At 41.7% G+C, this 25,394-nt stretch overlaps 1 protein-coding gene across 10 annotated transcripts in view; it reads left to right on the forward strand.

Moving 5' to 3' along the window:
- Positions 1 to 25,394, forward strand: part of pde4dip (phosphodiesterase 4D interacting protein) — a 56,558-nt gene that overhangs the window by 9,759 nt on the left and 21,405 nt on the right. For 5 of the 10 annotated variants that reach the window (XM_061796423.1, XM_061796429.1, XM_061796426.1 and 2 more), the window contains exons 1-15: positions 9,566 to 14,298; positions 15,649 to 15,786; positions 15,871 to 15,990; positions 16,060 to 16,152; positions 16,860 to 17,084; positions 17,164 to 17,322; positions 17,411 to 17,512; positions 18,363 to 18,500; positions 18,573 to 18,752; positions 18,853 to 19,047; positions 21,103 to 21,285; positions 21,357 to 21,473; positions 21,549 to 21,620; positions 21,711 to 21,811; positions 22,865 to 23,007. In XM_061796423.1, coding sequence (XP_061652407.1) covers positions 13,006 to 14,298; positions 15,649 to 15,786; positions 15,871 to 15,990; positions 16,060 to 16,152; positions 16,860 to 17,084; positions 17,164 to 17,322; positions 17,411 to 17,512; positions 18,363 to 18,500; positions 18,573 to 18,752; positions 18,853 to 19,047; positions 21,103 to 21,285; positions 21,357 to 21,473; positions 21,549 to 21,620; positions 21,711 to 21,811; positions 22,865 to 23,007 — 3,259 coding nt within the window. In that variant the 5' untranslated portion in view covers positions 9,566 to 13,005. Of the gene's footprint in view, positions 1 to 4,148; positions 4,226 to 5,901; positions 6,026 to 6,123; positions 6,282 to 8,188; positions 8,346 to 9,476; positions 9,531 to 9,564; positions 14,299 to 15,648; positions 15,787 to 15,870; positions 15,991 to 16,059; positions 16,153 to 16,859; positions 17,085 to 17,163; positions 17,323 to 17,410; positions 17,513 to 18,362; positions 18,501 to 18,572; positions 18,753 to 18,852; positions 19,048 to 21,102; positions 21,286 to 21,356; positions 21,474 to 21,548; positions 21,621 to 21,710; positions 21,812 to 22,864; positions 23,008 to 25,394 lie in introns of those variants that run through there. The other 5 variants (XM_061796432.1, XM_061796433.1, XM_061796425.1 and 2 more) reach the window with 5 other exon arrangements.

Genomic DNA, 25,394 nt, shown 5'->3' on the forward strand with positions numbered 1-25,394 from the left:
CTTAGGTACTGATTAATGCGAAGGGCTACTAGCTTGATATTCATTTCAGGTTCTGCTACATTGGCTATGGTTGCAAATAATGATTATTTTCATAATATATTAAACTGAAAATTTGTTTTTCCATAAATTAATTATGATTAAGTTATTGGTTTGTTCCGTAACATCATAAAATAGGGACAACTGTTGATCATTGTGTTCCAAAGTTAAAGCAAATGGGTCTCAACGATTCATTGATTATCAAAATAGTTGTCGATTAATTTGATAATCAATTAGTTAATTGTGACACCTATAATTTTATATATATATATATATATATATATATAGATCTGAGATACAACATACAAGATAGAACTGTGTGTATTGAAACCACCCATTTTCCATGTGAGCTAAGTCGTGAAACGTGTCTGACACGTGTTTGGTTGCCTTAGTGCGTCCTAATACATTCATTATTCAATTATTAGTGCTAAATGGTTACACTCAGTTTCAAATTTTTATTTTGCCAGTTTTTACTAAATAATAAAACTAACATGCAAACCAGAGGTGTGTGTATGTGTGAATGGAGCAGCAGTAGCTCATCTGGAAGGACTTTGTTTTTGGAAGTGGAGTGTCACGGTTCGGGGAAAAAATACATAAAATCAATGAAGAATGTCACTTGGTTGTTGGAGAGATGCTCGTCTACTTCCTGACTTTTGTCAGCAACAGCATCCAGAGGACAGGACTGAAGGTATCATCACAATGTGTGAGGGTTGTGATACCTACCGGTACTTCTCGTTAACAAAAGTATAGAGGCAGTTGTCTGTTTGACTCTCTGCTGTCTCCTCGACATGTACTCAATGTTAGATTTATTTATTTTTTTTTTTTACAGCATCTACAAACATTTTGATCTTTAATTACTACCTGACTTCACTGAGCGCCACTGGAACATTCTCATACTTGCTTGTTATAATCCAGACTTGTGACACCATGCCCAATCCTCTTCTTGAAGGGATTTCTCCTGCCTTCTTAGACCAGTGCCACCTAAAGTCCAAATTAGCAAGATGAATGCAGCCGCATAAAATGCAGCCAGGAAAAACTGAGCTGCAGGCCGAAAATGGACCGCGAGACGTACTTTGGAGACTCTTGGTCTAATGAAACACTGCAGGGAAACAGACTGCAGAGTTTAACCTTTGACCACCTGGGGTTAAGGATCTGAGCTGCCGTGAATTCTACTGCTCTAAATATACCAACTGTGACAGCACATTCAGGTTCTGAACTGATGATACACAACACCTATGAGCTCTGATTCACTCTGCAGATGGAGAGATTAGGAAGTGGTCTCATGCCAGCTTTAGGAAGACAGCCAAAGACTTAGAATTATATTCATATCGACTTTTGTTTATACAGTATTCCTTACTGTCCGCAAATTATCAATATCAATCAATTTCGTTGCTGTCCGTCACTGTGTTGTAGTGCCCACTGCACACTATATGTGTAGAATTAAATTACAAATGTGAAGTTAGCACATTAAGAGTGAAAAAGATCCCGTGCCCATAACCCTCCCTTTGGGACTGGTCCGGGGCGCTTCTGTCGTGCTCGAGACCTCCCTGGGTCCTGGGGGGGAGGAGGGGGGGGGGGGGGGGGTCAGTGGCGTCCCCTGCTGGATTGGCTCGCTGACTCGCCCCCCCCCCACCACCCCCGGCTCAGCATTTCCGTACACCAGTTGACTAACATGCATGTGATATGGTGTTCATTCACTATTACAGCGGCTGAAATAAGTATTTAACACGTCACCATTTTTCTCATTAAATATATTTCCAAAGGTGCTATTGACATGAAAATTTCACCGGATGTTGGGAACAACCCAAGCAATCCATACATACAAAGAAAGTAGAACAAATGAGATCAGAAATTAAGGGGGCGGGGGGTCGGTGGCATCCCCTGCTGGATGGGCTCGCTGACTCGCCCCCCCCCACCACCCCCGGGTCAGCATTTCCGTACAACAGTTGACTAACATGCATGTGATATGGTGTTCATTCACTATTACAGCGGCTGAAATAAGTATTTAACACGTCACCATTTTTCTTATTAAATATATTTCCAAAGGTGCTATTGACATGAAAATTTCACCAGATGTTGGGAAAAACCCAAGTAATCCATACATGCAAAGAAAGTAGAACAAATAACAAATAAGTGTAATCATGTGAAATGACACAGGGAAAAAGTATTGAACACACCAACTGGTATTTATTTACTACTTTGTACAAAAGCTTTTGCTTTGCAATGACAGCTTCAAGACGCCTCCTGTATTAAGAAACTAGTTACGTGCGTTGCTCTGGTGTGATTTTGGCCCATTCCTACATACAAGCTGTCTTCAAATCTTGAAGGTTCCGTGGGCTTCTTTTATGGACCTTGAGTTTCAGTTCTTTCCATAGATTTTCAATTGGATTCAAGTCAGGTGATTGGCTGGGCCATTTGAGCAGCTTTATTTTTTTTCTTTGAAACCAATTGAGAGTTTCCTTGGCAGTATGTTTTGGATCATTATCCTGTTGAAATATCCACCCTCGTTTAATTTTCATCATCCTCGTAGATGGCAGCAGATTTTTGTCAAGAATGTCTCGGTACAGTTGCCCATTCATCCTTCACTCAGTAGTGTGAAGTTTACCAGTACCATCGACAACCCCAAATACAATGAAGTTGGGACTTTGTGTTAAACATAAATAAAAACAGAATACAATGATTTGCAAATCATGTTCAACCTATATTTAATTGAATACACAACAGAGACAAGATATTTAATGTTAAATTTTATGCACCCATAAAATTCTAAGTTAATAATTATTTGATAAAAACAAAAGGTTTATCAGTTTGAACATTAAATATCTTGTCTTTGTAGTGTATTCAATTAAATATAGGTTGAACATGATTTGCAAATCTTTGTATACTGTTTTTATTTATGTTTAACACAACGTCCCAAGGCGGCACGGTAGCCGACTGGTTAGAGCGTCTGCATCACAGTTCTGAGGACCGGAGTTCAATCCCCGGCCCCGCCTGTGTGGAGTTTGCATGTTCTCCCCCGTGCCTGCGTGGGTTCTCTCCGGGCACTCCGGTTTCCTCCCACATCCCAAAAACATGCACGGTAAGTTCATGGGCAGCTGTGGATCAATGGTTAAGAACATTGCCTGCCACCGTGGGGGACCTAGGTTCAAGACCCCGACTGCACCGTCCGCCAACATCCCCCGGACTCATGGCTGTGGTATCCTTGAGCAAGACACTGATACCCTGAAATGCTCCCCGGGCGCTTCAGCTGCCCCCTGCGCCAGTGCATCCATCCATCCATTTTCTGAGCCGCATCTCCTCACTAGGGTCGTGGGCGTACTGGACCCTATCCCAGCTATCATTGGGCAGGAGGCGGGGTACACCCTGAACTGGTTGCCAGCCAATCGCAGGCCACATACAAACAAACAACCATTCGCACTCGCATTCACACCTACGGGCAATTTAGAGTCGTTAATTAACCTACTTTGTATGTTTTTGGGATGTGGGAGGAAACCGGAGTGGCCGGAGAAAACCCACGCAGGCACGGGGAGAACATGCAAACCCCACACAGGTGTGACCAGGGATTGACCTACGCTCCTCAGAACTGTGAGGCAGACGCTCTAACCAGTCGGCCACTGTGCCGCCCCTTGCGCCAATGTGTTCCACTAACACGTGTATGTGTTCACTGTGATGGGTTAAATGCAGAGAACAAATTTCATGTGCATGCATGCGTGTTCATGACAATAAAAAGTGATTATTCTTCTTCTTCTTCTTCTTCATTTAAGACTCTAAATTGGCCGTAGGTGTGAATGTGAGTGCGAATGGTTGTTTTTTTGTATGTGCCCTGCGATTGGCTGGCAACCAGTTCAGGGTGTACCCCGCCTCCTGCCCGATGATAGCTGGGATAGGCTCCAGCACGCCCGCGACCCTAGTGAGGAGAAGTGGCTCAGAAAATGGATGGATGGATGTTTTAATTACTTTACTTTTGTATATGATCTAAGAGCAAACTTTAGTAGTGGTTAAAACTTAGTGTATCTGCTCACTTTAATAGATCAGTAAATACAAATTGCCACAGTTTCCCCTTGAGGGCTTGATAAATACAATTGATAGGTTTGTGTTTTTATTTGATACAGAACATCGAGCTGAAGGTGGAAGTAGAGAGCTTGAAGCAGGAGCTCCAAGAAAAACAACAGCTTCTCGACAAAGCTCTGTAAGTTCACACTCACTCACACTCAACGACACTAAAGTAGTATAATACTGCAGATATACAGTATATAGTAGTAGAATACTGCAGATATACATATCACAAAAACAAAGTTTTATTTTTTCTTCAGCTACGAATATGTACCTTAGAGGAAAGCAATCAACATTAATTAATTAATTTTGTTGTTGCTCAAATCACCACAGATGGCTCTTTTTAAGGTATTTATAGGTTCTGGACATTTATAGTCAAATAGTTCATCCTAAGTCATCATCTTTTAACGTCCAAACCGCTCACTATTTAAGGTGCTGTTGTCACTTCATGTTTTACAGTACAGTGATGTCACAGTATCTGTGAATGTAATGTGAAGTCATACCTATTGTAAGACTGCCAGTATACAGTAGTTCAATTACACCCAAATATATTTTTAATGGTTGCCATGCCAAGTTGGCAAAACTGATGATTTCTTTTTGATTTGCTTTCTCATCGAATGTCAGTTTCTTATAAATACAGTTGTTGGTAAATTTTTATTTTGATTTTGCAGACATGGCTATGCTCTGTCCAAATTGGTCCTCTAGTCGGCACTGCTCAATGTGTAAGGACACTTGTCCATTCCACTTAAGAGATATGTGCATTAACTCAGACGGGTTCAAAATATCCAAGTTATCTGAGCTCTTGCATGTGCTGTAGAGAGCCAAGTATGAATGTAGACAAAGTTCCAGAATGGGACTTAGTGGCGACAGTGTGGCGCGTGCCATTCTGGGAGCAGGAATTCTGGGAGAGGGGCATTGGCCAAAGACGTGAGGTAGACAGATGCTCACACATTTGTGTTTGGGTGTGGGGAGTTTAGAGGTACGTGACGTGACTATCACTGTAAAAACGTGTGTGTATTTATGAATTGCCTCTCATTTGCAATGCAATGAAATAGAATTGAAAGAAAGCCTATATACAACATTTGTGGCACGTCAACTGATTAAGGGGCTATTAAAAGGAAAGAAAATGGACAAATCGGCAATAAGATCAGAATCAGAATCCTCTTTATTTGCCAAGTATGTCAAAAACACACAACGAACCACAAATACCTGATATTGTAAAAAGTGAAAAGGCCAATAAATAGTACAAAAACAACCATTTGAAAACAGATGTCAATTACAAAACAGACTCAAGTCGGCTGTACTGTACAGTACACTCAAGGGCCACAACATTAGGTACCGCTGCATCTGTTGTCATCCAATACATCAACAGTTGTGCCTTTACAAAGATAATGAAGCTCTGTTTTGATTGATGCTGTCAAAAAAGTATTTGATTTAACAATATTTTGTATTTGTGGTGTATTGAGAGCCCTTTTGAATAATTCCATGTTCTCTAGATAGTTTGCTGTCATGCCTAATGAGCTATTTTGGGACTATAGATACTGCTGTATAAAAATAAATGTTTGTAAACAACACATGTACTTGGGTGTATCTTTTTGTGGGCCAATACAATAAAAGCCTACATGACGGATTAGGCTACTTGATTAATATTAGCAAAGCTATAAGTGGAGCGGTGTTAGATCGCCCTTTAAAACTATAGCAGATGACAAAATGAGCACTTTTTTTCACCCAGACTAAAGCCTCCTTAATGCCTATGGATGTTGTTTTATGATGCCTTTAAAAGCACGACTGTTGGTTCGTAATCTTTGACAGCACAACAGCAGAGTGCTTGACCAACCACAATGAGGAAGAGGTCCAGAGAAGATGTCAGGAGAGGCAGCAGGAGAATGAACAAATGCAGCAAGTGCTCGAGACCAAGTTACAGTTCCTGCAGGAGGTAAATTAGCGTGCTCACAACCATGTTGCACATACTGCACGGTGACACACAGTTGTATTCAACCACGGCTGCTTCTGTGTGTGTGCATTTTTTTCCAGGAGGCCCAGTTAGCACACAATGAGGCAGGGAGTTTGGTGTTGTTAACTGGGTCACACTCCCACTGTTCCAACCTCTCCCAAGATGCCACTATGGAAAATAGCACTATGGATGAAAGGCCTCATAACATCATGTCTCCATCGAACACTAACAAAGACAGGTAACACAGCAAAACATTCAGGGAAACGCATAGTAGGAGCTTAAAAGAGGGATTTGGAAAACATTTAAGAATGTCAAATTCTTAATTCACATCTACACCAACAAAGGGTGTTACAAAGCAGTTTGTGCTTAGTGTTTCTTCACTAAATGAAATTGCCAGGTACTGTTCTGGAATGGGGTCACTGATGGTGTAGTGGTACACTCGCCTGACTTTGGTCCCGTCATGGCGTGGGTTCAGTTCCCCCTCAGTGACAGTGTGAATGTGAGTGCGAATGGTTGTCCGTGTCTCTATGCACTCTGCGACTGACTGGCGACCAGTTCAGGGTGTAGTCCGCCTTTTGCCCGAAGTCAGCTGGGATAGGCTCCAGCGCCCCGCGATCCTAACTAGGATAAGCGGTGGTGAAAATTGATGGATGGATGTTCTGGAATACATATTGTAGTGTTTTCTGTTGTTTTAGCAGGTACAAGTGCATCTCAATAAAATGGGTCAATATCACTATAAAGTGCCTTGCGTGTCCTCATCAGAATCACTGTCATTGTGAATGAAAATGTAGTAGAATAATGAATCTCTGAGGTCATCTTAATTTGTTGTATTTTTTTCCCATTTCACTTGTAATAACAAACACAAAGTCACGTGGAGAAGTTTTAAAAACTTTGTTATGCAGCTAGTAAATCTAAGTAAGCTGTTGCGTTCTGAGACAGTTCGAAAATAGCTTTCCTCATGCTACTAAGCAATTGTTTCATATGGGAAGCGTATGGCTGCAACACCAGAAAAAAATTAAAAAAGGTCCAGTATCACGTTACAACGTGGTAAGTTTCACGTTACAACCTGTTAAGGTTCACATTGTAATGTGTTAAGTTTCACGTTATAACGTGAAAAAGTTGGTCTTGCGGAGGACTCGTCAACTCTTGTTACGACGCTGTGGGCACTCAGATCCTTCCAAGGTAGAGTTAGGGACATAGGCAGACACAGAGGTGGCCTCTATTGTAGCCATAGTTACGTATAGCTAGTATGCATGAGAACTTGACCAATATGCATTACTACTAGCAAAACATCTCCTTAAAGGTCCCATATTTTACCAAACCAACTTTTTCTAGCATTCGAGATGTAATATCGGGACTACGGTACCTCAGTAAACATGTGAAATATGAATAAAAATTGTCCACGCATTCCTGAGTTCCAGACGTTTTTCTGCCGAGAGGCTGGAAATCAGGTCATTCGAATTTGTCGAGCTTATCGACGTCACTAGTGAAGAATTCCGCCTACTTCTCCGCTCCCAAGCCAGCGCTGTCAACATAACAAACACGTGTGCTCTCACAAGTTGGTCTTCTACACGGAGGCAACCAATCAGAGGAAAGGAGACAGTCTTAGCCAAATATGGACAAAGCGGATACAAATCTGGGTCAAACAGAAGTAGCTTTCAGAGGGGCCTGACAAAACCAAGGTGTTTTTTTTTTTTAAATGAAATTGACACATTTATACAGTCTATGGAGGTCTAAATAGCCAAAATATGGGACCTTTCATACAATGAATATAATGTTCATTGGACAATCTAAACCTTTAAGGGAAGTGAAAGGGGTAAATCTCAGAGGCACCTTATACTGTAGTGATACCTGTATTGACTCAGAATATGTATAGTATACTATAACACATATCCATTAAAATGTTGAATTCATTCAGCTGTTGTAGCATGATCTTTTTCCTCATCAATCTAAAAATGGGGAACCTGAAATGTTAATGTTCGAGTTATCACACATCCCATTTCAAGCTAATCAGACAGTATACATGCAGGAGATAACTGATTTCCTATTGAGTAGTAGCTCGAAAAACATAATATAAAAGTATGCTTTTATGTTGTGTCATGTACTGTAAGCATCCTGAGTGACAATGCCTCTGTGTGTGTTCAGAATTATCGAGGAGCTGACTAAAGAGCTTCACTCTAAGGAGGCCCTCATTACAGAGCTGAGTGGGGAGAAGACAACCCTCGCGCACAGGGTGGGGGAGCTGGAGGGTCAGGTTCACGAGCTGTCTTCGTCTCTACTGCAGAAGGACAAGGATCTGGAGGTACAACGGCCCTTGAAGACTCTTGATTTTGTCATATCTGTAGGTCCACTATTAACTTTGATAACTACAGTATATCTTTCTTTTATGATGCCGAGAACCAGTCAAAAATATGAATACGAACCTTCTAATGTTACTACATTCCACTTGGCCAGCGTGTCTCTTCTTGGCAGAAGCCCCTGAAGCAACATATGTCACATTCCTCAGCCTTATTTAAACAACTGATCATGGAGGTGAAGAATGCAAAGAATTTCTTAAACAAACACGCTCACACTGATCCAAACAGGTGGCCACATTTACTGTTATTGACAGCATCTATGGAGCATTAGTGGATGATGTTTTTGTGGCTTTAATTTTAATTAAAAACATTCAAAACTACATCTGGTAAGACACCTTACTTGGTAACTTAGTTGGGTGTCTAAAATGGACCCCGTAAGCCTCACTAGGTGGCAGTACATTCATAGAAATAGACATGGAAATTAAGAAAACTGAAATGCAGTCTAAAGATCCATCCCACCATTATCTACAGAGGTTGTCCTCATCAGGGTGAGGGTGAGCTAGAGCCTGTCCTGGCTGACTTTGGGCGGGAGGTGGTGTAGACCGTGGACTGGCCGCCAGTCACATAGTGTAGACAAATAACCATTCACACTCACATGCACATACCTATGAATAATTTAGTGCATGTTTTTGGAATGTGGGGAGAAGCTGGAGAAAATCCACACATGCACAGTGTAAACATGCAAACTCCGCAAAGAAAGGAGGCCAGAGTCAAACCCAGAACATCTTGACTGTTGGGCAGACGTGCTATCCACTACGTCATGTTTCAAACTGTTTGACGTCGGGATGCACCAAAACCAGACCAAACCAAACCACACTATCAGTCCCAATATTATCAACGAGGACTCAAATGTAAGTAGTATACTTGTACTCGCATATGGTTTGAAAAAAAAGTTGTATCAGTGCATCGCTAGTATACTTTTTTTTTCTGATTCTCACAAAATGATTGTTTATGGACTCATCATAAACAATTGGAGGGACGCATTGCAATCGGCTACAACCATGCATTTCCAGTTATTGATGCTTCTCCATGAGGTGCATAGTGCGTACGTTAGCATTATCTTCTCTTTTATACAGTTCTATCAGGACGAACTCAGTCATGAGAGGCTGCGCATCGAACAGGAAATGCAGGTATGCCAAACTGATGTATACCAAAATAAGTGTGTTTAAAATGACTATTTCTCCTGGTATTTAAATTGGCAAAAAAGTCATGAGCCCATCCCAATTATCAGCGAGATCTCAACTTAAGTGTACCAAATTCTTGTTGAAGAGCAAAGCCTACTTTGGACAAAGTCTGCCTCCTCCTGGTGTAGCAACACATTTTCAGCAATGGACGCAAGCTTGAAGGACACAGCCAACAAATTCAAAAGCATGCGCCAAGAGAGGGTTTATATAACCACAAAGTACCACTCCTATTACAGTTACAGCTTTATCTGACAGCTCAAGGACACATTCACTCCTTGTATGCTTTTAAACCTTAAAATGAGGGAGGGTATTATATTGACAGCATCTCAACCCACCCACCGGTGTACATTTTGTCTTATTTGAGCTTCTTGAGAAAAAAAATAGTAACAATAATATGCGACAGTATCTACAGTACTTGTCACTGCAATGTGATATATTGTCACAAAAGCAGTGCTTTGTTTTCAAGGTGCGTCTGCATGCAATTTAACTTTCAAATTACAAATCCTTTTAGTGGAGGAGAATGCAAATGTACCTGCTTAAATTTTCGCGTTGGATACACATGTACAAGAACGCTGCTGTACTAATACTAAGGCATAGGTGTCATTTATTATTATTTTTTTTTAATTAGATGTCATTTTTTAAAACTGTGTTATTATGATCTTTTGAATGTGTGCATTCGTTATATACTATAAGTCTAACAGAGCACAGACAGATCTCTTCAGATGAGTTCTGTTTACAGAGATTAAAAAAATGGTTCATACGTGTGTTTGTGTGTGAGCATTCCAATGCGGTGCCCTCTGTCATATGTGCGTGCCTGCAACGGCACATGCTGGCATCTCGCTCTCTGGGAGATCACTGACTCTGGTTTCAGTAGGCCTGTCGATAGATCAGGTTGACATTTTAGTGACCTGTGAGCCAGACAGACGCTGATATTGAGTTGATGTCCTTCCAGACTGACACTCAGAGCTCTTAATTTGTTCCCCAGACACCACAGCCATTTAGATCCCAATCTATGGCAGAGAAGAGGGAGTATCATGTTGACTGGTCTTATTTCCACTGTTACTAGGCAAAATAGGCTGGATGAAGATAATACATTATTTTGGATTGTGTTCTTTACTTCTGTTGGGTTTTTGCAGCTGCTCCAATATGAATTCTAACAGACATAGTGATATAACCATTCAGAGGTTAACCTTCAAATATTCACCTTGAGGAGGACATAATGTCAAATTATCCTTGCAGGAGTCTTAAGTCACTAAATTAACAAACCAAACAATGCCTTTGAGGATTTTCCTGCATGTTTGCGCAAAAGTCACAGCAAGACACTGTGACCATCTGGAAGAGACTGGCAAATAAACGACAGATGCCTGAGAAAGACCTTGTTGTTTGACTATTACACTCACATCATTGTTTGAATATCTGCTCCAGGGAACAAGGAAACACACACACACACACACACATACATACAAATCCACATTTATACACATAAAAAAAAGGCAACACTCAAAGTTTTAACAGTTGTTCCTCTTATTTGATCGTCATTAACTTTTAAAGGTCAGTGTTTAAAGGCACGTTGGTCTTGATCCATTTTATTGTACACTATTTCCCAACATTTATTGAGCCAAGCCAAGGCACATATTGTATTTTATGTCAGAAATCACACATAACACTAAACAAAAATGCTACAAAAAGTGTACTTATTGAAGTAATGATGATCTCAATTCTCAATGGACTTAGTGTGAAATCTAGGCTTGTTTAGTTGAAAACGAATGTATTATTATATTGTATGAATAATACAGGTGGATAGGTTAATTATACATTTGGCCATCTAGTTTATAAGCATTTCAGTGTTCTGTCTGTCTGCGATTGGCTTGCAACCAATTCAGGGTGTACCCCGCATCCTGCCCGATGATAGCTGGGATAGGCTCCAGCACTCCCGCGACCCTTGTGAGAATAAGCGGCTCAGAAAATGGATGGATGGATGGATAGATGTGCTGTCCTTCACTATATGTTGCTGGCATAGATAGAGGGTCAATTCAAGTGTATTTGTTGAAGTTGACAAAGATCAGTGACATCCCCTGATCCACTATCTATTATTTGTAGTAAATAAACTATTGTGGGACCAATTACATTTCTGTTTCTCATGGCACTTTCACACTGATATGTTTGGGAATAACTGGTTTAGATGCAGTCATTTGCAATGTAAATATGAATTAAATATTAAAGTGGTGTGCTGGACTATTTGCCCTATAAAATTAACATAGCCTCACTTAATGTTTTATACACTGGATACTTTGACAATGATGCTGCTTTACAACTTAATGCAGCCACTGTATTTTAGTGTAAATTTCAATTTTCTAGAGCGTCACTAATATGTTACTCAGCAGTTCACTTAGCAAGTCAGTCAGGCGAGTTGAGCGTTGCCAACTGAGCAGGAAGAAGTAGCCAACACAAAGGGGAGCACAGCTCTGTCTATTTTCTGTTAACCCGAAATAGGAGAAATGTCTAACGACTCTTCGTTCGGTTCGGTGTTTATAGACTAGGTTGTGTACTTGTATGAGCTTGTGTTTCTTTTTTTTATGAGAAAAGAGTTTGCTGTGTGACGACCACGGACAATGAACTCCCCTGTATTCGGTGAATGGTACACTCCGATGCTGCGGGTCTGCTTCAGCCTGTTTCCTCGTTATCTTCCCCGGAAGATCTCTGGCCGCGCGGAGCACCTGACCGTGGCGGTTACACACGGCTGGGAAATGAGGGAAACGTCGCTGTTTTGCTGGCCATAACCTTCCGCGAACTGGGAAAACGGCTACGGGGTGCCTTCGTCCGCCTTGTGTGAGCGTTAAAAGGGGCAGCGGGACAGTTCTCGGTCGTCGGTCGCGATGAAGCAAGGCGGCGGCGGCGGCGGCGGCGGCGAGGCGGTCGTGACTGTCCGGGGAATGAATGGCGCAGAGAGAGCTGGGCGAAGGAACAAGGCTTGTTTGAATTGAACGCGTACAAAAAGACTGCTGCTATTTTGTATTTATTTATTTATTATTATTATTTTTTTTATAAACACTACGTCACCACGCCTGTTGCCATGGACCTATAAACACCTGCCGGAGAAGAAGCACCTGGTGTGAGTGTTCTATTGAAATGGCGAACTGAACACTCATATTTTCTGTCAAGCCAAGGTTAGCTGAAGGTACTTACTGAAGTGTAAGGACAAGGATGCTCGGTGTGAATGCAAACTGGACATAATTCACATTTATGTCTACAATTGCTCATCAGGGAGGCAAATGGAAAACAAAATGAAAGCCACATGCCACATCAGTGGAAATTAAAGGTACTCAAGTGTAAGGACTGATCCCCAAGGGTATGAATGCAGAGTGAACATAATACACATTAATGTGTGCAGCCACTCATAAGTGAAGAGGCAACTTGTTCAATGCTGGACAACAAAATGAAAGAGACATGTCGCATCTGTGGACGGGATCTGTGTGGCAACCAGCGCCGATGGATCTTCCACCCGACCGCCAAGCTCAATCTACAAGTGCTGCTGTCACACGCTCTCGGCCAGGAGCTGGGGCGGGATGGTCGCGGGGAGTTCGTCTGCTCCAAGTGCGCCTTCATGCTGGACCGCATGTACCGCTTCGACACTGTGATCGCCCGGGTGGAGGCCCTCTCCATCGAGAGGCTTCAGAGGCTCCTACAAGAGAAACATCGGCTCAGGCAGTGCATTGGCGGACTGTACAGGAAAACAAACTTGCTGGAGAATGCCCTAACTTCTGCGGAGGATGGTGATGCACCAGGAGACGGGATGGTGGATATTTCAGGCCTCACCCACGCCAAGTACTGTGCCCTCCTCCAGGAGGACCTAGTCTACTCTTTGTATGAATCCTGGGCCGACGATAGCGTGGAGTGCCACCATCACCACCACCCCCAGTCTTCAGCTGGGCTAGGGTCAGAGGTTGCAGGATCTCACCGTTGTATAGCCACCACTCCTAGAAAATGTCAGGGTTGTTCCCATTGGCGTGTGGCAGACTCTGACTATGAAGCTGTTTGTAAGGTGCCCAGGAAGCTCGCGCGGAGCACGTCCTGTGGCCCCTCCACCAGATATTCTGCCAGTGTCATTGGAGGCAGCGGTGGAGGTGCGGAAGTAGAGGAAAAAGAAAATGGTGATGAGCCAGATGAACCGCCATCCTCTCTGACACTCGTTCCTGGTTCTCAGGATGTGTCAAGGACTTCAGATAGCGACCGCACTCTAGCAGGAAGAGCCAGCTCCAGCCCCTCTATAGCATCCCTGGAGACAACCGAGGAATACATTCAGCCTGAATGCATGACAGATGAACTGTTGAACTCTCCCAAGGACCAGATATCTGACACCACCCCCGAGGGACCTCCACATGGCCAATCCTTCCCTGCACCAAGCTTCTCTGTGGCCCTTTGTTTGCTACAGAATTATGCTGTCCACCGACCGGTCCAAAGCACCAAGGGCAGTAAAATTCCAGTGCTGCTTAAACGGAGCTCCAATCATGGAAGGTTGGACTTCCCTTATCCAGTTCTTGAACTGACCTTTGGAAGTCCGGGTGGTGACAGATACCACCGCATGCCGACACCTGAACTGGAGGCCCCCCTGATCCAACTGCACGTTGGGCCGGACCGTGGTCTTAACTCGGCTGGTATCGAAGACTTTTCAGAAGATGTTTACATAGAATATCCACCACCAAATCCACACCAGGTATAATACCTTGACTAGGAATAAAAGAGAATGTACTGAATGATGATTACAGTGATTACACTTTGAACTGAGAACAACCCAGTGCTCTCTGTTCCCACAAAGACTGGAAATGTCATTCTAGTCAATCAGAAACCTGAAGAAAGTCATTTCTGGAAAAAGCTCAATGTTTGTGAACAAAAAACATTATTATTATTTTTTTTTTACCGGTAATTAAATAATCATGTTTGGCACAATGTAATGACTGGTGATCACAGTTTTGCTGCCTTAGCCACACAAACATTTCAGTTGCTTACTCCTCGCTCACACAGTAGGCAGGCAGGGGATGGCAGCCATTGTGGTTTGTGTCTGCGTGAAAGAATACATTGAATTAGCAGTCAGTAAGCTTCCAGCCACGGCATGGCCTAATTGCTAAATGTGTGTATGTCTATGTTGGCATGCAACAAAAAGGTCATTGTAATTTTAAGGCACAGCATTTTATTTATTTTTTTACATGTAAAATTCCAAACTAGACTTTAATATCGACACAACACTTGACAAGATGTCTCTGGAGAATATGACACCATTAAAAATCCAACTATGATAAATTAGTGACCCTCAGTGATAGAATTGTAAGGCTTTCTGTATGTTGGCTCTCTACAATAAGCGCGTACGAGCTGCTGACGTAAGTAGGTTATGAGAGGGGAGATGTTGAAGGCAGTGACTACTATTGGCCTAATTTCACCCGCAGCCCTTGAGGCAAAGCCACCCCATGTCACAACAGCCTCTCGTCTCACTAATGCAGCTATTCCATTTGAAGTTGCAGTAACTACCTACTTTATATTTTAAAATCTTTGTCCTGCTAGATAATTGAAGCCACATCACTGATGCAACTGTCTCTGAGAGTGCGCATGAGGGTTATGTAAACATAATAGCTGTACACAGCACTTTGTGTATACTCAACCTAACTCATGCATGTAGTAAAGGCAAAGTCCTATGTGAGAGGCTTTTACCAATTGAATACATGAATACGTAAAGTTTTAAATGTTGAATGACCGTTACACAATCTGCCGGCAATCCTTTTGTGGCCTTGCATTTCCTATTGGACTTCAATGTCTGTCTTCACTACAGCATACGGTATTAGAGGCTAAGAGTATTGTTAATCAATGTATTAATCAGGTTCGACTTCAACCCAGGTGTCTGATATTTGTGGGCAAATATTCCCACAGACCCGTTCCTGAAAGATATTGGAAACTGTCCCATTTGGGTAAATAATGTATTTTAACTACTAGTCAGGCCTGACTCTTCTTTCTTTCTCTCTCTCTGACTCTCTCTCACTCACTCACTCACTCCCGCACACTCACTCACTCTCAGAACCTTGTTGAGGAGCAGCAGAGCCAGCTTAACCAATATGAGTGTGCAGCCGGCCAGTGTGTCAGCGAGCTCCAGAAGGCCCAGCTGCAGGTCCAGTCCCTGCAGGCCAAAATCCACGAGAGTGATTCCAACAATATGGTAAAACTCACTTGTGGATTCAAAAGGAATATGACTGAGGAATATGACTCAGAGACTGACTGCGACCTCTGCATCCGCGTTTAGAAGCTCCAGGAGAAGCTGAGTGAGATGGAGTGTGAGCTTCATTCCCTCCGCCAGGCTGCCCGGAGTCAGGAGAGAACCATCCGGGACCTCACGGAGTCCATTAGCACCAAAGACTGCGAGGTGAGCATTTTGGAACGAATTGGATTTAATTTATGTATGCGCTCTCATCAATACAAATTCTGCCTCAAGGCCCAGGAATTGTATCAGCTGGTCGAGGGGCAGAACGTCACATTATACAAGCTGCGAGAGATGGCCCACCGTAATCAGCTCACGCAAAGCAAGGTGAGATGTTAATGTTTGATAGGGGAGTCATCTGATGTTCTCCAGGAAGCAAACAACAAACAAACAAATCTGCTTCACATGCACATGTATAGGTGCATCGCAATAAACTTGAATTTGGTTGAGAAACTTAACCAGTAATCAGTAATTCAATTCAAAGAGTGACAATCGTAGATTTTACAGAACAGATTTAATGCACACAGAGTGAAATATCCCTTGATTTTATTTTTAATTTTGATGATTACAGCTTACAGCTAATGAAAATCCCAAATTTACCATCTTCAGAAATTGGAATATTAAATAAGAAAAAAAGAATAATTTGCAATAGACAGATTAGCTATTTGGTCTTCCGAAAAGTATTTTCCAATGTGTTTAATGAGTCAATATGATATACAAGTTTAACTTTTTAATTGAACTATTGAAATGCATGAACCTTTCTCCAGTTTTGTGTTATTTGTTGAGATGCAGCTGCACATTATGTATGCTCAGTAGTAGTTATAGTAGTGGTTATTTTTAATTCTAGTACACTATGTACTGTCTGATATAATGTTAATACTTGGATGTATTTTTTTATTTTTTATAAAGAAAGCTAAAAGTCTGTCAACATAAATGCCATTTAAAAAATTGTGGACAAAGGCTTTTAAGGGCATATAAAATTAAAAAGTGGCATTCTAACCCCTAACCATATGTTATGTTTATTCCCTCTTCAGGCTGCAGAGTGGGTCAGTGAATCCGTGACACTCGCCCAGCTGCAGGGAGAGCTGGTAGGAGTACAGAGCTCCCTGTTCTCCCTGGGTCTGGAACTGGAGGCCAGCCAGAGAAGTCTCAGACAGAGTCAGCGACAAGGCAAAGATCTGGCCCGCTTCAAAGACAGACTGAACGCGGACCTGCAGGAGGCGCTGCAGCACAGGGAAGAGACTGAAAAATACAATCAGGTTTGTGGTAACATAAAGGCGGAGCAGGATGTATGTACGTTTCAACAGCCTTCATGAAGGTTTCTACTTTCTACTGCAGGACCTGCGTTGCACCCTCCAGAAAATTCGTGCCGAGCTGCAGGCTAAAGAAAAGGCTCTGAAGGAAGCTGTGGCAGAGAGACTCACTGCTGTCCAAGAAAAAGACAGAAGCATCGCACAGCTCAATCACTCTCTTCAGGACAAGGAGCGACAGTTACAAGTAACCCCTCACACTTTGCCTGTTACATACTGTACAGTACAGTATATAAACGTGTAGCTTCCCAAACCTGTCTTTACTTATTTTGTAGGAGTACTCGGAGATGATAGAAACACCAGAAAGCTCCAAACCAAGAGATGCACTTCTTGAGAAACTAAGAGAGCGCATTAAAGACAGAGACAGAGCTTTGGAGGTAGTACACTAACACAAACATACGGCTACATCTACCAGAGAAAATTAGGCTTTATTATTTATTTGTGCCATGTAACAGTATCTTTATGGACCCTCATACAGATTTAATTCACATTCAGATAGATTTGTACTTGTCGTCCCTTCTGTACTCAATCTATCAGGTCCCTGTGCGAACAAATAGCTTACTGGCTACACAGAAAAAAAAATCATTGCACAACCTATAAAATATGTTTAAATTATTAAATATGTTTGCGTAAAATGAATATTTCTGTTTTATTGTATAGATTACTGACAACATAACTCCCAAATGTCATTCACCGCATTTATTTGCGGAAATAAAAATGGTCAAATGGTCATGGTGGTTTTTTTGTTGTTGTTTTGTTTGGTTTTTTGTCTCTTTAGAGCTGTATGTACAGTATGTATACATTTTCCTTATTTTTCCCTGTAATGATGTAATGCAATAAAATCTAAACAAAATAAAAAAAATTATTTGTTTTTTTTGTTTTGTTTGTTTTTTATGTGTACTGTTGTGCTCGTAAGTTTACATAGCCTAATCAAGCAAAATGTTTATTTTTAATGCGATTCAAATTTAATTATAAGGCATTTCAGAATGGAACAATAAAACAAAAGAGCATTAAGGAAAATAATGAAGTGGTCCATGTTCAGTCATCTGTCATATTCCCCCCCACCACAGACACAGACACAAAAAATAGGCAAAATTTCACATTCTGTGAGGGTATGTAAAAAATTATGAGCACAACTGTATGTGTTTTAGAAACTATCACAGCTGAATTTGGCCTTGGATAAGGTGCGTCACATATTGAAAGGTCTTTTGTAATGTCTTCCTGCAGTGCTCCATCGATGACAAGTTCCGCTGTCTGGACGAACGTGAGGGTCAAGTGAGGACGCTACAGCTGGCGCTCAGGGAGAAGGACAGAGACTTGGACAGGCTCCGCTGCATCCTAACCAACAACGAGGAGACCATCACGGTACACTTGAGCTGCAAGGTTGAAGTGACATTTATTTGTGGAGTTGCTAACCAGAGTGTGTGCCTATTTTAGAGTCTGGATGCTCTAGTGCGAGGAAAAGAGGTGGAGCTGGAGCAGGCAGCCGAGGCCTACAGGAACCTCCAGTGGCTGAAGCAGCAGAGTGAGGAGAAGGAGACGAACGCTTTGAGGGAGAAGGACACCATCATCGGTCAGCTACAAGCAGCACTGCAGGCTCGCAGCAAGGAGACACAGGTTACAAACACACTCTGTTATTTTGTGGCTCCTGTGCTGACGCTTGGCTCCTTAAACTTTGTAAAAACGAAGTTCACCAACGTTGTATCTGTGTGGGCAGGATTTGACGGGAGCACTGGTCGCCAGAGTTCATGCCGGCCCCACCGAGGTGGTAGAGGAGCTGAAGGCTCGGCTCCAGCTGAAGGAGAAGCTCTTCCAGGAGCTGCTGTCTGACCGTAGCCGCCAGTCAAGCGAACACCAAACACGAGTGTTAGACCTGCTCAACACCCTCAGTGCCAAAGACCAGTACCTGCAGGTATTGTATAACTAGATTTAATTATGTTTATTTTTGTGGTTGTAGTTGACAGTGGTGTAGAACTAACTGTAACTGTTAACTGTAATTACTACTGCGATGTAATTCTACACCACATTAATACACACTGTTAACTCATTCACTGGTGTGGACGTTAGTATTCGTTAATTGGAATTCAACCGTTTACTGCCACCAACGTATATAGTAGTACATTTTTCAGAGGGTAGGCGTGAAAGAGGGTCTCGCCCAGCTTGTCTGTGAAATACAGGTTTGTAAACCACTATGACTAACAGATCCCTGTGGATGGCGACGTTGCATCGCTTTGGATTTGAGATCAGCACAACTTTTGAGTTGAAGATAAAGATTAAGGGGTGAATCTTGGTTATGAGGACGAGAAATGCCAACATGTTATATGTCAGACAAGATTAGGCACCTCACACTCGAACAAAGTATGTACAACCCCAATTCTAATGAAGTTGGGACGTTGTGTTAAACATAAATAAAAACAGAATACAATGATTAGCAAATCATGTTCAACCTATATTTAATTGAATACACTACAAAGATAAGATATTCAATGTTCAAACTGACAAACTTTGTTGTTTTTAGCAAATAATCATGAACTTAGAATTTTATGGCTGCAACATGTTCCAAAAAGCAGGGACAGGTGGCAAAAAAGACTGAGAAAGTTGAGGAATAATTGAGGCTAATTGGGAACAGGTGATTGCCATGATTGGGTAAAAAAAAGAGCTTCCCTGAATTGCTCAATTCCTCAACTTTCTCAGTCTTTTTTGCCACCTGTCCCAGCTTTTTTGGAACGTGTTCCAGCAATAAAATTCTAAGTTAATAATTATTTGCTAAAAACAATAAGGTTTATCAGTTTGAACATTAAATATCTTGTCTTTGTAGTGTATTCAATTAGATTATAGGTTGAACATGATTTGCAAATCATTCTATTCTGTTTTTATTTATGTTTAACACAACGTCCCAACTTCATTGGAATTGGTGTTGTACATGTACGGTGTAAACGGTATGTGTCGTGGTCGGTCGTAGAAGGCGTGTGTCGCGATCGTAAGAAAAGATGACGCAGTTCAGGGAGTGAATGACGAATGAGATGTAAAAAAAATAAATAAATACCCACTGACATTCAACTCGAGCCATGTGGTGAGTCATTGTCGCTTATGGCGTATTTCATAGTTGTATACGTATCTGTAAATAAATTACTATTAGTCTTGTTTTTGTTGTTTTATAGTTTAAGTTGTCACAAAATCAAACAATATTAGCATCAAAGTCAATGATTCTTTTCACAAAAAGCTTGTTTTTGGGTCAGAAACCAGTCTTTTTGGTGAAACCAACCCATGTTCTACTGCTGATTACTAAAGAACTGAAAAATATAGATCACTGATGGTGTAGTGGTACACTCGCCTGACTTTGGTGCAGGCAGCGTGGGTTCAGTTCCCACTCAGTGACGGTATGAATGTGAGTGTGAATGGTGTCCGTGTCTATATGTGCCCTGCGACTGACTGGTGACCAGTTCAGGGTGTAGTCTGCCTTTCGCCCGAAGTCAGCTGGGATAGGCTCCAGCGCCCCGCGACCCTAACCAGGATAAGCGGTGTTGAAAATGGAAATGGATGAAAAATATAGTAAACTATTTTTATATGGTGAAAGAAGAGAGTCTACATTTTTATTTTATTTTGTAGGTTTGGTGCTTATATTGTTACAGAACACAATATTCTGTGTGTCTTTAATGATCAGTCCAAATGCTCTAAAACAGCTGGCAATATGGGGAACTCTGCTTTGAAAAGTGCTGGCAGTGAAGGAGTTACATGCAGTAACCAAATATTTGTACTTCCTTACTTCCCACCACCCCCGTTGACGATTGATTTAGCTATGCGAGGCAAAATACTAAAAACAGGCCTCGGTATAATGCAATATACTGTAGTTCGCCAACACAACAATAAACCACTCTTACATTGGATCTCATTAGATGTGTGCGTGTTATTTAGTATGCGTGTGGGTATGTGTATTTTCCTACAAATTGTACTGTATCCATCTCAGGACAACTCGTACAGGCTGTCTTTGGTGATAAGCGAGCGCACAGGTCAGCTGCAGGAGGTGCGCAGGCAGCTGTCGCAGAGAGAACAGGAGCTGTGCGAGCTGAACCGGGACAAACAGAGAGAGACGGGCGGGGAGGTGCAGCATCTGCAAGGTCTTCTCCGAGAGAAAGAAGCCTTACTTAAGGTACATCTTTCAACTCTTTATTTTCTTTGTGTTCCTTGGGCAATATATTTACTATATACCTGATTGATCAGGAGATGATGCAAAGCCAGGAGGAGGTAATGATGCAGTCATCTACAGAGAGTGAGGAAAATGTGAAGGCCCTCCAGGAAGAGCTGCAATTAATCCTCAAGAAGGAGATGGAAGCCCAGGTACACATGGACATGAACACATCTGTTTTTCCTCTGTCCATGTTTCAACTAACCTTTTTTAATCACTCCTTGTAGAGAGAACTCTCTGCTCTGCGTTCATCTTTGGCTGCCCAACAGGCAAAGAGAGTCGCAACAGAAAGTACCGAAGTATGTGATTGCTTCAGTCACGGGATATGAGACCAGTATTTGGGCAAAATCACCTTAAGGCTCATTCTATTTTGTCCATAACTAATCTAGCATGTGCTGGAGCAGCTTGTGTCAGAGTACCGTCAGTTGAATGGTGCCCTGAGGGCCGAGAAGAGATTATACCAGAGTCTCAATCACGCAACTGGTGACAGGTAGGCAGTGGACACTAACCGACCACAACATTAGGTACACCTGCACATTAAAACAAGAGCTACATTAGGAATTCTGTCTTAGAATGCTCAATTTTGTCACAATACAGGGAATAGCGGGGGATAGGAACCGGGCCCGATCATGAGAACCAAATAATTGATGGCCATTATAATTGCATTGGGAAAATAAATAAATAAATAAAAATCAACAAAAAGGGGAATCTGTGGGTGTCGGACCGCAAATATGCAGAGATCACTGTATTCTGATTATTTTGATTGGAGTTTGCATAGGCAGATAACTGGACTGCATCATATTAAAAGGTTGTGCTAATATTTTGTCACTATATTTTGTAGCTAAATGAGATAATCCGCAGCACGGTAGCCGACTGGTTAGAGCGTCTGCCCCACAGTTCTGAGGACCGGGGTTCAATCCGTGGCCCCGCCTGTGTGGAGTTTGCATGTTCTCCCCGTGCCTGCGTGGGTTTTCTCCGGGCACTCCGGTTTCCTGCCACATCCTAAAAACATGCATAGTAGGTTAATTGACAACTCTAAATTATATATATATATATATATATATATATATATAATAGCAACCAGTCTTGTTGAATTGTTTGTATATGTTTAATAAAGTTTAAAACATTTTTTTAAAACTATTTACTGTTTTTGTGCTGAGGCCAAAGCCCTAATATCAAAGTATTGCTTTGGCGACATCTTGTTGCCAAGAAACTGGGTTGAAGTGAGGGGAGGAGCTTCATTAAACAGGCTGTCGCCCTGTCTTCTGGAAAAGTCATGCTTTGCTGCCCTCTTGTGTGTATAGGCAATATATTATAAACATTTTAAGGGGTCCATCAATTATTCGATATTCTTATCAATGTGTATCTATCAAAAATGTATTGTTAAATTGATACCTTCCTGTCAATGTCAAGCAAAAGTGAGCATTATCTTTATAAAGGCAGAATTTATGATTGAATGCATCTCAATAGGTTGTGCAGGTGTACTCATGAATGTACCTCGGTTGTTGATTTGACACAATGTCCAACTCTGTTCTCCACTCAGCAGCTCAGACAAGATCCTGGCCCTCCACACTCAACTAGACTCTGTTCAGGCACTCCGCGGACAGCTTGAGGAGGTCCTAGCCCGGATTCAGAACATGGCCCTCGAGTTGGAAAGGGCTGCCAAAAGGCAGCCTGATTTAGGAGGTGGGAACAGTCAGGGTTGAGCTTCTGGTCCTCCAGGGGGCGCTGTAACAAATGCTGTGTGATGTTTGGTGTGACCTCAACATTTTGATGAATACTTATTCCAAAAAAAAGTTGTGATCATAGATAACATCTAACCTCATTCAGATGCAACATAATTCCAGAAACCTAACCATAATTGATTCATGTTTATTAATATACTTTCTGGTGTTGTGAATGTGTTTTATATGATTTATAAAAAAAAAAAAAAAAGCTTTTCAGTGCTAACTGTTCTGTTTTGCCATTTCTGTGTACCGTCTCTCACCGATTTCACTCTTCCAGCCTTAGAGCCGCAGTCACGTTTTCTTCAAGTCTTGTGGAGAAACTGAAGCCCATGCCTTATACATACAGTGCAACGCCTCGCCATCTATCATTTGTTTTGGCCGTCATTTTGTTGTCTGCAAGGACATGTAATTCACACCCTCCGTGCAAATCCCAAAAGAAGAGTGGTTTTATCCCAAGCTTCTGCAGTCAGTTTTAGGCCAGACACACCCCGGGCGACGCGACCGAACGCCACAGAACTGTTGCGCAGTGTGCGAGCTTGTGGTACTACTTTCCATGAGTGACCGACAGACAGGATCTAGTTTTGCTTCCATTTGAAATTCTAATCGCAGGTGAACTGCATCACAGTTTGGTAAATGTAACAGCCAGTCAAAAATGCCCTGTTGTATCACATGATCTTTCACAAAAATGACCTTTCCGGGTACGAAGTGACATCGGGCTGCTGCCAAGCTGTACCAATGCAGTAAATACAGTATCGTTTTACAATATTACTTCGCTATTTTTATAATTGTACCTGTGACTAAAAAGTGAAGTGTGGTGAGTCTCTGTCACCGAAAATCATGATTGCAATCAATTAATGGGGCGATCATTGCCAACGGCCTCAAATATCCACGCTCTCTTCATTATTCTCGGCCATTTCCGTTCTCTGTAATTTTAATTCTCTGTAATTTTATCATGTAGCGAGCCGGGGCAATCCGCTTCTTCCTTGACAATCGCTACATGTTGTTTGTGGTTGAATGGAAAATAATACAGTGCAGTTACTGTGGAGCCTCAAAATGTTTCCTGGTAAGAACACTAGGGGTCAGATTTTTTTCGTTGAGTTCAGTCGCGTCGTTCGGTGTGTGGCTGCCCTTATGTTGCAATTTTGCACTTGCTACATTATAGTCTAGATAGGCATGACACATGAACTCAGCCGTATTAGATGAGATGAAAGTAAGTAAACTTGTATAGTGCTATTGGTTAGTTTTTGCCATACATTATATATTTCCTGTTAATTCCATCCTGGAAGCTCACCTCAGACATTCCTTGTCAATACTTTTGTATTTCAAGTGCAACTAAATAAAACACATGCTGTTGTCCTCTGTTTAACAGAAGTACTTCTCTTTATGGATTTCTCTTTCTTGTGTTCATTGAGAGAGTATTTAGAACATTCCAACCCAGAAATCCCTGATTTTTACCTTTTAGGAACCCACAATCAATGCCACAGAACAACCCTTTTTCCTATTTCTTATTAAAAATAATGACAATACTTAACCTTCAACAGACAGTTGATTGTTTATTGTAAACATACATGACATAACATTGTCACGTCAAATGTCTTTATGTCCCTCCTGCATGAAAGTGGTGCATGCATTCCGTGTCTGCATGACTGGTTTTCCCAAAGCACCCCAGTATAAAACACCAAATTAGCAAAGTTTTCATGCTGACTATCATTGGTTAAATGCACCACTGTTTAAGTGTCAAGAAATACAATTCCTCTGTTAATAAGTCACCAGTTTGTGTTTAGTAGTGTACGAGTAAGCCCTCAGCCTACTGTGAACAAAACCAAATAACTTTTTGTCATCTCCTCCATAGCAATATTATAAAGCAATACAGAGTAACCCCTTTCCTAATGATGATGCCGACAGGATTTATTCACCAACCACATTAGGTCCACTCACATAATGAGATCCAAATAACAAACAGGTACTTGTATCACAAAATACTACATTTTAGTGATGTTGAACTGCACTGCATCAGACTGAGCTGTTTAAACAAAAAAATAAAAAATCAATTACCCTATTTGATGCTGTGCAGTTCCATGCCACCCAGCCCCACTATAATCAATAAAATCTTAGGATTACTACATTTGTAATGACATACATTTTGATATTGTGTTTGTACTGTGGCCAGTGAGTAAATGCTAGTGTGCTTCTTCACTGGCAGTAGCCAATAAAAATGTCCACATTGTCCAGTTCAGTCTTAAACAGCCTACATTTTATTGCCAATGTATGATTATATAACCCCGTGGCTATATTTTTCTCCATGTCTGTCTGAAACCTCCCTGGTTTTCAGTAATACACACAGCA

This window comes from Phyllopteryx taeniolatus, chromosome 14, assembly GCF_024500385.1.
Source record: "Phyllopteryx taeniolatus isolate TA_2022b chromosome 14, UOR_Ptae_1.2, whole genome shotgun sequence".
NCBI lineage: Eukaryota > Metazoa > Chordata > Actinopteri > Syngnathiformes > Syngnathidae > Phyllopteryx > Phyllopteryx taeniolatus.